The 12,422-nt window shown below is 42.4% G+C and overlaps 1 protein-coding gene across 4 annotated transcripts in view; it reads right to left on the bottom strand.

Annotated features, from left to right (window-relative positions):
- Window positions 1-7,430, bottom strand: part of LOC140469206 (dual specificity testis-specific protein kinase 2-like) — a 93,711-nt gene extending 86,281 nt beyond the window's left edge. The window contains exon 1 of one of the 4 annotated variants that reach the window (XM_072565518.1): window positions 7,329-7,430. Coding sequence is in view for 2 of the 4 variants with exons in the window: in XM_072565520.1 (XP_072421621.1) it covers window positions 1,247-1,319 (73 nt within the window). In the remaining 2 variants the exon portion in view is untranslated. Of the gene's footprint in view, window positions 1-1,246; window positions 1,388-6,145; window positions 6,446-7,328 lie in introns of those variants that run through there. The other 3 variants (XM_072565517.1, XM_072565520.1, XM_072565515.1) reach the window with 3 other exon arrangements.
- Window positions 7,431-12,422: the final 4,992 nt, after the last annotated feature.

Below are 12,422 nucleotides of genomic sequence, written 5' to 3' on the forward strand. Positions count from 1 at the left end.
AAAATTTCATGAACACGTATTAAAGATTAAAGTGAATAAGCAAGAAGGCATAATGATGCTGTGGGAATATAAAAGTTAATTAATACAGGCTCTGTTGCCCAGTCTGAAATTCACTTTCTGCTTTAAACTCAGCAGAAAACTTGCTAAAACATTTAACACAACTGTAAACTTTTATTTAATCATGAACCTTTAACAGCTCAATCTTCTTGTCTTGGAACTGTTCCTGAATATCACCAGTGAGCTCATCTGCAGCAGTTTCCCCCCTGCCCTCCCCGCTCTCACATCTCTTTTGTTTGGTATTGCTGAATGACAGCGCTGTTGCCCAGAACAGTGTTGTCTCTGTAATGGAGTTAGGTAATGTCACAGTTGAGAATATTAAGAGGCCCATTCACCAACATCTTTCCCCTGAAACTTTAAAAAACGGAAATAGTTTGTATTGATGATGTCCATTTTTCAATAGATTTACATGAAGTAATTCAGAAAAATCAAGATTGTTTCCACTCATTATCCCAGAATTTAGAGCTTCCATTGCACATTCACACTACATAGAAGGTGCTAGGTTTCCTATTGTACCCATAATGTAATGTACTTATAACTCAATTTTCCTTCAATTCTCAATACCCCAGTCTGCCTGTCAAATTCTATATTAGCAAGGCTAAATGAGTGATGACTGCAATAGGAATCTATTAAAAAGTAATTTCAGTTCCACCTACAGTTTCACTTCATACACAGCAATGTCAATATTTCACACAGCACTTTGCTTATATAAGTCAAGTAATATTTGGTGATCATAAATCCATATGTGTAGATTATAATCAGTTAATTTTTTTAAAAAAGTAACCTGGTTACAACCTCCAACATTTAAGAACATGCCTGTGTAGACATTACTTTTTGTGCAGAATGTAAACAATTCGCTGCATGTTGAATTCATTGGCAATGCAATTCCTAAAATACCTGAATAGCACAATTGATTGTTGTATCAGGAATAATAAAACAATAAGAAAATAATATGTGTGGGTTGACAGTACTGGCCTAGTTAGGGTTATTATTATGTGATACCATATCACACTATCATCACTAGGTTGCTTTGGCAGCAGCACTGTAACATAGTAACATAGGAAACAGGAGCAGGAGTGGGCCATTCAGGCCTGTTGGGTCTGTCCCAACATTCAACCACAACATGAATGATCTTCCATCTCAATGCCATTTTTCTGCATTATCTCCATATCCCAAAAATGATCTCTACCTTGAATGCACTGACTGAGTCTCCACCGCAGCACTCCTTCTAAACTTCCTTTCCTTTGCATTACTTCCAACATCTACGACAGCAGCGACTTCCAGAATCAGAACTCAATGCGACCATCACGTTGGAAGGGAGAATGCTTTTTCCAATGTAACTTGTAGAGTTCTACAAACATTTCATATGCTTCAATGAGACCAACTCTCCTTCCTTTATACTTCAGAGAAAACAAGCCAAAGGTAGGACAGGACATTGGTTAGGTTATTTTTGGAATATTGTGTGTAATTCTGGTCTCCCTCATATAGGAAGAATGTTGTGAAACTTGAAAGGGTTCAGAAAAGAATTACAAGAATGTTGCCAGGGTTGGACGGTTTGAACCACAGGAAGAGGCTGAACCGGCTGGGGCTGTTTTCCCTTGAGTGTCGGAGGCTGAGGGGTGACCTGAGAGGGGTTTATAAAACCATGAGGGTCATGGATAGGGTAAATAGACAAGGTCTTTTCCCTGGGGTGAGGGAGTCCAGAACTAGAGGGCATAGGTTTAAGGTGAGAGGGGAAACATTTAAAAGGGACCTAAGGGGCATGCTAGGCCACTTCAGAGAGTAGAGTCAACCACAGTTCCAAGATTCTGAAATCACACCTGATCAAACCAAGTAAGGGACAGGTTCTTTTACACTTGAGGATATCAGTGAGTCTCACAGGATTGTATAACAATTGATAATTGTTTTGTGGTCATAACTAGACTTTCCGTGGAGCTAAATACAAATTCCACCTTCTGTCATGCTGGGATTTCAATTCAGGCTCTCAGAATATTATCTGGGTCTCCAGATGACCATTTTGGTGAAAACACCACTAGGCCATTGTCTCCTCAATTTATATTAACACACTGGAAGGTGATTGTCCCAGCTGCCAAATGATTCCACAAGGTTGTATTATACTGGCTTCAAGCTGTAAAATGATTTCCTCGCTGATATCAGCACTGGCAACAGTGTGGCTCCAATTCCTGCACCAGGCCAGATTTCCAAGAAGGATTCTCCTTCTCAACCTCTCCCCTCACCTGAGACATAGTGATTCTCAGAGTAAGCCACCACCAGTTTTATCTGTCTAAAGAGAGAGAAGCCCGATGGTAAGGTAAGATGATGGTGACTTTACCTTACTTTATTACTGCTGAACTCCACACCACCCAATTTCTCTGGCCGTGAGTGTGCTCAGCATTCAAGTCTGTCCATATCGAACAACAGTGTTGTTTTCATGGTGTTAGCACACAACAGCAGGAAAGATCTGTTGACCCAAAACTACGGGCCAATTGCTGCAACTTCCAACTAAGTCATAGGTTGAATTTTACATTTCCATTGGTGCTCTGAAATCCACCCGACAATTTGATCAGGATGGATTCCACAGTACCTAGAAATAATGCCGCTATGCACAATGTAAGCTCACCACTATTTTGCTAAGCCCTACATCTGTCAGTGATAATGACTCAACCTCTCTGCTGTGCATTTGAATCATTCTCTGGATTTACCGAATTGTGGTCTCCACTCTGACTACAAGAACCAAAATGAAACCGACACTGAAACATTAGCAGTTCACAGTAGAGAAACTAGGAAGCAAAAGTATCTGAGTTCCATGCTAATTAGAACTCCTGTACAGCAATATCTCCCAAGGGATTTTAGAACAGTATACAGGTAATAGTAATGATACAGTGGAATAGCAGAAGTACTTTTTAAAGTGGACTCAAAGTACACTACTATGATAATAATTTACTTTGCAGCATAAGAGATTGGCATCTGACACATGCCTATCATGAATTTGGAGTTAGTATTAATTATTTTCTGGGTACATTTCATTAGTTTAAAACCATCAGTTTCACAATTGGGTGTTGGAATCTGTAAACTGATAAAAGTGCAGTTTTACTGACGTTCCTTTGTAGTGTGATGTAAGGTTTGTGGTTCATATATATTTTGATATCATTAATTTTTGGATTTTTGAATTTAGAATTAATGGCACATGGAATATTCATGTGTTTTATGGGGTTTAATGATTAACACAATTAGTTCTGTAACTATGGTGATTTCTTTTAAAACACAGTTTTAGCACTGACTTCCTGGAAAATAATGAGGATTTGTTTACACTGGAAAAAGTAACCAGCAATTAAAGTAAGCACTGTACTGTATCATGCTTTCCACTAGAAGATTTTGTATTTTTGGGTTTGCTTAGGGAAGCACCAACACTGAGAGACTAAGCGTTATTGTTTCAGTTTGGGGTAGTGTTCCAGATGTCTTGGCTGAAGCTGAACGTGTAAACCAGCTGCTCCTCAGAACCAGGGCATGGTTTTAGGACTGATAAGAAAGAGGCTACATCAGTGACAGTAGTTTAATTTGTATGTTCCAGATCAGTAATATTTAATTTAAAAAACTGAAAGGGGTTTTCTGAAGCTAAGAAAGTCTAAGCTCAGTTACATGAGATTTCCAAGAAGAGGCAATCAGATTTTCTTAAGTTATTGTAGTCACATTAAGATAAGACTTATATATATGTGAAATAGAAGTGAATTCCCTCTGGTGTGAGTACTGCAAAGGCAAGTTTTTTGGATTAATAGGAATTTTTACTTTGTTTTGAAACCTTTCAACTTCATTATAAGTGAATATTTTGGTTCATTGTATTTTATCTTCATTTCTTTTGCATGATAAACGTATGTTTTATTGTTAAACCCAAATCAGTAGTTTTGCATGTTCATATTTCAGTGAAAGACAACCTCATTTAAACCAATAAAGACAGATTTCAGTCTAGGGTCTGACTTGTCCAATAATAACAGTAGTTGTATAATAGTTATGTGCGTGCTTCTGCGTTGCCTTGACATTGAACTGTCACTAACAACTTGCATTTATCTAACAGCTTTAACGTCGTGGAACATCCAACGTTGTTTAACAAAGGTTGACACCAGTCACATTATAATATATTCAGAGAGCTTGGTTACAGATGTAAGTTTTAACAAAGCATCTTAAAATAGGAAACAGAAACTTGAAAGGGTTCAGAAAAGATATACAAGGATGTTGTCAGGGTTGGGGGATTTGAGCTATAGGGAGAGATTGAATAGGCTAGGGCTGTTTTCCCTGGAGCATCAGAGGCTGAGGGGTAACCTTATAGAGGTTTATCAAATCATCAGGGTCATGGATAGGATAAATAGACAAAGTCTTTTCCCTGAGGTGGGGGAATCCAGAACTAGAGGGCAGAGGTTTAAGGTGAGAGGGGAAAGATATAAAAGAGACCTAAGGGGCAACTGTTTCGCGTAGAGGGTGGTACGTGTATGGAATGCGCTGCCAGAGGAAGTGGTGGAGGCTGGTACAATTGCAACATTTAAGAGGCATTTGGATGGGTACATGAATAGGAAGGGTTTGGAGGGATATGAGCTGGATGCCGGCAGGTGGGACTAGATTGGGTTGGGATATCTGGTTAGCTTGGACAAGTTGGACTGAAAGGTCTGTTTCTATGCTGTACGTCTCTATGACTCTATGAGAAGCCGAGAACCAGAGAGATTGGGAGAAGGAATTCCAAAGTGCAGATCCTCAGAAGGTGCAATGTGGCCACTCTTGGTGAAGATTCAAACTGTGAATCAGGATAAGTGAGTTGGAGGCACCAGGGGTTACAGCATTGTAAAACCGGTGATTGTAAAGTTAAAGAGGGGTGATAGACTTGAAATCAAGGTTGAGGATTTTAAAGTCAAGGTTTTGCTCAAATTGGAGTCAATACATGTCTGCAATAAGTAAGTGGGACTTAATGAGAATTAAGAGTTGTGCAGCTAAGTTTTGGGTGATCTTAAATCTATGGAATGTGGAATAGGTTGAATAATTAAATCTGTGGGCGGCACGGTGGCACAGTGGTTAGCACTGCTCCTCACAGCGCCAGAGACCTGGGTTCAATTCCCGCCTCAGGTGACTAACTGTGTGGAGTTTGCACGTTCTCTCTGTGTCTATGTGGGTTTCCTCCAGGTGCTCCTGTTTCCTCCCACAGTCCAAATATGTGCAGGTTAGGTGAATTGGCTATGCTAAATTACCCGTAGTGTTAGGGATAAATGTAGGGGAATGGGTCTGGGTAGGTTGCGGGTCCGTGTGGACTTGTTGGGCTGATTAGACACTGTAAGTAATCTAATCATAAAGATAACAAAAGAAGAATGATTGTTTCTTCAAGGGATCAGCCTGGATAATGAAGATCCTGATTTCCCAACACCCAGTCACAGATTTGAAGTGGAATTTGTCACTATAGATTTGAGTAAAAGGTGGTAACTGTCTAGTGTCTAATCAGGTATAGATCTACATTTGGTGCACGTTAGTAAAGGCCACTATTGAAAAATGAAGCAGATGTTACTAATGCATTAACAACTAACAACCTCGCACCGTTGACACTCTCTGCCTATGCAAATCCCCGAGGCTACTTTCCTTCATATTTTGGAAAAGGGCACTTTGAAACATCTCCGATCAAGTAAAATGCTCTCTATTAATCTGGATAGAAAGAATTCGCAGTCTTTTTTTTTGTTCCCAATCAATCCACTGCCTTGGCGGTGGTGCACTGACCCAGCAGAACACAGATTGTACTGGAAGGCATTACGGATGTCAATTTGATCATGCAATTTACACACAAGCAAATTTACATTTATAGTGCCTTCTTAACTTTAACTGAGACCTGACTCCGGTGAGTTTCGGCACCCGTTTCTGAGCTCTTACCGTTAGCAAGGTACTAGAACTATTATTCCTGATCATCATTAGACTTTACCGTTACTGTGGTGTAAAAGAACAAAAGGTTGTAAACACTTCTAACGATGCGATACATCGATCACCCCAGTTCTAAGATCGGAGGTGACGGGATAAACACAAAGTTTGGGTCGCAAATCGAAAGCCAGCTTCTCAAACCTACCCCAGACGGCAAGTGGCAAGAGCCGGTAGCTTCAGTCCCTGGGAGCAGGCTCTCTCCTGTCTCCTCTGCTCCAAGTTGAGTTCGATCTCGGTGTCAAACGCCCGCAGTGGGGGAAATCTCCTCCCGGTTCACAGCCCCAAGATGTTTTGGGGAGGGGGCATTGCCGAGGGCATGGCCTGGCGGGGGGAATCCGAGCCCAGGCGCGGTCAGCTAGTTGTGATGCCGGAGCCGCATTCCCCCGGGCTCCGCTCTCCCACGTTGTCCGACAAACTCCGGCTGAGCTCTTCCTTTTGGCCGCTCACAAGAACACGGTCTGATCACAGGATTCAGCGCATGTCACCCACAGCGCCGGGGCTGTACTTCTCCACAGCCATTCACACAGGCACACACTGCGGGCTCGTTTATTGCCGGTAGTCTCAAAAACCCAACCGAGAAATGAAATCTAAACCGACAGAGGTAAGACCGGCCTGAAATTGCAAACATCAATGGGACAAGCTGTTTTGGTTTTGTTTTCTGATGTTATAAGTCTCACCTTCCTCACTGACACTCCAACATTGCTGCTTCCATCCCTCAGTCTTGTAGTCAGCAGCTCACAGTCCACTCAACCCTCATCGTTACACTCTTGTCTCCTCTCTATCACCTCCTCCAGCCTTGAAACCCCTCCAACAATCCGAGGTCTCTTTCCTTCGCTAACTGTGCCTCAGTCCCTAGCCAAAAGGTTCCAGTGTCCACTTCTCCTCCCACCTTTATGTACACAAATCAAGGCTGATACTTGGTACAGTATCTAGAAGGTGCTGCCTTGTAGGAAGCGTCACATTTTAAACATTTTAAGCTGGGGCATTGGGTATGTGGAAAAGGTCTCATGCCTGAGGGGCAGGGGTGTTATTTTCAACATCATAGCCAATATTTATCCTTCAGTTAAATCAGAAAATAATACCGAAAATTAAAGCAGAAAGTGCTGGAGAAATTCAGCAGCTCTGGCAGTATTTATAGAGAGAGAAGTACAGTTAACTGGCAGAATATCCCCAACTCCTGAATAACATGGCCAATGGCTCGATCAAGAAAATGGGATTCACAATGTCACGAAATAAGGTCCAATTTCAAAACGAGATGTGAATCTCACCAGTGGTGGCAAAAAGGCTTTTTTTGCATGCATTATCATCTTATGATTATCTCATTTTACCTCATTTACACGAAGTTGTAGTTCTTCCAGACAGTGGCGTGAAATTAGACAGCAACACTTCTCAATGTGAAAGTTAGACTGGGTTCCCTGGAGCCCCACAAGCACTTGCTCTTCTGGGTCTGTATCTTGGCTGACACTCCTCTGATCTCAGGACATGCATGCACCATGCACAGTGACCATCTACAACACCACCACCCCCCCACCACCACCCCCCGCCAATCTACAGATGTTGGTATCAGACATACGTATCATGACATATTTCCCTCTTACTTGGAATACAATTCACTATTTCAATACCACAGTTCACTGACACTTGACATTGCAGTGCTGCTAGCAAACTGCTTTGCACCAGGGACAGACACTCATCTCATACAGGGTGCATCTCAGGGCTATAAGCTTTTTCCTTAGCACTCACTCATTTTGTGGATCTACTTGGACGCAAACAGCATCTTTGCTTTGTCTTGCTTTTTGTGCATTACCTCTCACAAAATACTTAAGGCCTTGTTACTTTGAGCACAACCACAAAGCCAGGCAGCTTGTCATGGTTGTGGGAGGTAATCAGTCGAAAAGGTGAGGCATATTGTTTTATAGCACTATGCTATGTTAATGCCATACCTACAACATCTGCCAGCAGCTTATGCAGCAAGCTCACTGAATGTCCTTCAATGAAATGGCCAAGTCTAATTGTCTTCAGTCAAGGGGGACTGTGGCCAATCAGAGGACATTGCTACTGTTAGTCAAGAACAACATCTGATTTCTGTCCAGAGACTTGGACATGGTCAGGCAGCCACTTGGTGCATTTCAGGGTCAGGGCGTCCATGTCACTACAGTTCTGTGAGTAGGCCACAGTCAGTTCTGGTGGAAGTAGTCCAGAATTGGTGGTAACTCATTTGGGGACCTTCACAGATATCAGTCAGGAGTCTGGTCAGTCAGCAGCAAAATTCCCTCTCATTATTTTTCTGCTGCGTGAACCTCCAAGGACTGTGTATGTTAGCGGCTTCCAAAGCTGGAAGTCTATGCTTGGAATGGCAGTGGTATGCCAATCAGCATAAAACTTAGAACATAGAACAGTATAGCACATTACAAGCTCTTCAGCCCTCATTGTTATGCTGAGCTTTTATCCTACACTAAGATCAAACTAACCTACATACCCTTCATTTAACTATCATCCATGTGCCTATCCAAGAGTTGCTTAAATGTCCCTAATGTATCTGACTCTACTCCCACTGCTGACAGTGCATTCCTTGAATGCACCACTGTCTGTGTTATGAACCTATCTGTAACATCTCCCTTAAATCTTCCTCCAATCATCTTAAAATTATGCCCCCTCTTGATAGCCATTTCTGTCCTGGGATAAAGTCTCTGGCTATCCACTCCATATATGCCTCTCATCATCTTGTACAGCTCTATCAAGTCACCTCTCATCCTTCTTTCCTCCAATGAGAAAAGCCTGAGCTCCCTCAACCTTTCTTCATAAGACATGCCCTCCAGTCCAGGCAAGACCCTGGTAAATCTCCTCTGCACCCTCTCTAAAGCATCCACCTCCTTCCTATAATGAGGCAATCACAACTGAATACAATATTCCAAGTGTGATCTAACCAGCACTTTATAGAGCTGCAGCAGAACCTTGCGGCTCCTAAATGCAATCCCCCTGCTAGTGAAAACCAACATATCATATTCCTTCTGAACAATCCTAACAACTTTGGGTGGCAACTTTAAGGGATCTATGGAACTGGACACCAAGATCCCTCTGTTCCTCCACACTGCTAAGAATCCTGCCTAACCCTGTAATCTGCATTCAAATTTGACCTTCCAAAGTTAATCACCTCACACTTTTCCAGGTTGAACTCCATCTGCCAATTCGCTGACCAGCTCTGCATCTTGTCAATATCCTGTTGCAACCTACAACAACCCTCCACACTATCCACAACTCCACCAACATTCATGTTATTAGCAAATTTACTAACCCACCCTTCCACTTCCACTTCCTCATCCAGGTCATCTATAACAATCACAAAGAGCAGAGGTCCCTGAACAGATCCTTGTGCAACACCACTGATTTTCCAAATAATCATAAATACAGTCTCTCAGAGTCCTCTCCAATAATTTTCCCACCACTGATATAGGACTGACTGGTCTGTAATTCCCAAGGTTATCCCTATTCCCTTTCTTGAATAAGGGAATAACATTTGCCAGTCTCCTATCATCTGGTACTACTCCAGTGAGGGCACAAAGATCATCGTCAAAGGCGCAGTAATCTCTTCCCTTGCTTCCTGTAATAATCTTGGGTATATCCCATCTGGCCCAAGGGACTTTTCTATTCTCATGTTTATCAAAATTTTCAGCACATCCTCCTTCTTAACATCAACCTGTTCGAGCATATCAGCCTGTTTCACATTGTCCTCACAAATAGCAAGGTCCCGCTCACTAGTGAATATTGAAGTAAAGTATTCATTAAGGATCTGCCCTACCTCCTCCAATTCCAGGCACAACTTTCCTTTGCTATCCCTGATGGCCCTTTGGCCATCCTCTTATTCCTCACTTAAGTGTAGAACACCTTGGGATTTTCCTTAATCTTACCCACCGAGGCTTTCTTGTAGCCCCCTTGTAGCTCTCCTAAGTCCATTCTTCAGTTCCTTGCTGGCTACCTTGAAACCATCTACAGCCCTGTCTGATCCTTTCTTCCTCAACCTTAAGTAAACTTCCTTCTTCCTCTTGACTAGATGTTCCACATCTCTTGTCATCCAAGGTTCCTTCACCCTACCTCCCTTCCTTGCTTCAGACTGAGCAGAACCTCCAAGTGGTTGCATGGCCACATAGCTGAGAGTGAATGTAAGTCAGCAGTAGAGGCTGTCATTCCAAGTCAGTCAGGAGATGGGCCACTGTCATCCTTGGGGACTGTTCATGAAAGTGAAAGGGGCCACTGCTGTGATGGTCAGGTTGAGGAAGCCTGTTATGGGTCTTGGAAGCAGCATGCTGGGATGCAGAGGAGACAATAATTGTGAAGAGAGGCAACTCAACACATGAGGGTGAAAGATGATTCGAGTGTTGGAGGGAGAAGGTAGGGTCATCAATGGTGACCATCTCTGTGGCTTCAGTGGGGTGGGGCTGGTCAAAGCATCCTGATGATTGGTAATAACTAAACTATAGTCTAGGGCACAGTGGGAGATGACAAGTTAAAAATAAAAGTTGGGTGGGAGAGTGTGGAAGCTCAAACGCAATGGAAACAATAGGGAGTACATAAAAAGTTAAGATTTGGGTGAGGGTGGTTAACCTAGGTTGATAAGCTGACCCTTGACTCAATCTATGAAGTGCTACTCATTTTGATTTCCAACCTCATTTGATTTGCAAATGCACATTAGAAAATGGCTGCCACCACACCTGGAATGGGTGGAGTGTATTTTTGTTTTCTATCTGAGGGAGCAGGCTCTATTTGTGGGTTATATGAATCTGTTCAACAGACAATTGCTTTAATTAGACATTTACTTAGTACTGATTAAAGACAACTATGATTACTGGACATGAACCGCATGCAGTGATCAACTCTGTCAAATGTATATGCTGGCCAGAAACAATCCTGACCACTTGGAAAGAAGATCTAGAGAAAAATGCTGGGGCTTTTGTTGAGGTTCATCCCAATTAGCTCTGTGATGCAGGCCTCTGTGCTGTATGGGCTGTTCCACAGGACACAGAAACAGACAAGCATCAATTGTGCTTGGATGACCATCAACTTGGTGAAAAGCACTCTTTTAGTCTGCCCAAAACTTCTTGGCCTTCAAATGTAAAGAACTGACCTCGCCTGAGTGTTGCAGACTGCCACATTCCAAGGTCGAGGAGTAAGTGCTGAGGGACACACTAAAGCTTGGGGCAAAGGTACAGTGGGGAGAGACCATTATATAAGTTCTTTCTACCTAAGTGTAACAAGGGTCCATTCAGTTGTCAGACCATGCCAGTGCCTCAAAATGGACACAAATAGTTCCCTGTATAAGTAGACAATGACAATGCAACTGCAGAGAAGATCTGAGAAATGCTAAAATTCCAATGTTTTGTTCTTTTTAACTGCAAAGACTGTACGGACATGATTTAGAAACTTTGTACAGGGCGACCCCCCCCCCCATATCCAGTGAATCTTTTTCCTGACCGTATTATAGGGAACATGCTGGAACCAGGAGGCTGCCAGCAAGGTTCAGTTCCCACTTAAATGAATGGCTTCACTCCCTTCTGCAGTTTCAGGCTTTCGTGGTAGGTCGTGGAGTATATCTCCCACAGATACAGGGAAACTACTCCATGTACTTATAAATGATTTTATGATTAAAGTTTATTTTTGAAATTAAAAAACTTAACCATATCGCTGATATTACAAAATTGGCATAGTCATCTCTGTGAATCAGAAGTAATTATAGATGACCTTTAAATTGCCACCTTGGCCACAATTCACAAAGACAATCCAAGGTCTCACAGGCTTTACTCTCACCTTGAACTGTAACGCTTTAACAACATGCTTTTATATGCAATGGTGTCTTTCTTCAATTTGACAGTGGTGGGGGTGAGTGGACAAGGTAATTCTACTGCACTTAACAATCTCCAATTGTATTTGTGCAACATGACTCGTGCTGCATACATTGGAATAAGAGCCCTATGTCAAAGTCCATGTGCAGGCATCCCATAGCCACTCGTCATAATTTACCATGCCCCCCACTGCGTTGAGGACAATACTAAATAGTAAGCTGTGTTTGATCTGACTGCTGACTGCTCACGATGAGTTGACTTTATAGGGGTTTATAAAATCATGAGAGGCTTGGACAGGGTAAATAGACAAGGTCTTTTCCCCAGAGTGGGCAAGTCCAAACTAGAAGGCATAGGTTTAAGGTGAGATGGGAAAGATTTAAAGGGACCTAAGTGGCAAATTTTTTCAGTCAATGGGTGGTGCGTGTATGGAATGATCCAGAGAAAGTGGTGGGGGCAGGTATAATTGCAACATTTAAAAGGCATCTGAATGGGTATATGAATTGGAAGGGATCAGAGGGATATGGGCCAAGTGCTGGCAAGTGGGATTAGATGTATTAAGGGTATCTGGTCGGCATGGACAAGATG

This window comes from Chiloscyllium punctatum, chromosome 49, assembly GCF_047496795.1.
Source record: "Chiloscyllium punctatum isolate Juve2018m chromosome 49, sChiPun1.3, whole genome shotgun sequence".
NCBI lineage: Eukaryota > Metazoa > Chordata > Chondrichthyes > Orectolobiformes > Hemiscylliidae > Chiloscyllium > Chiloscyllium punctatum.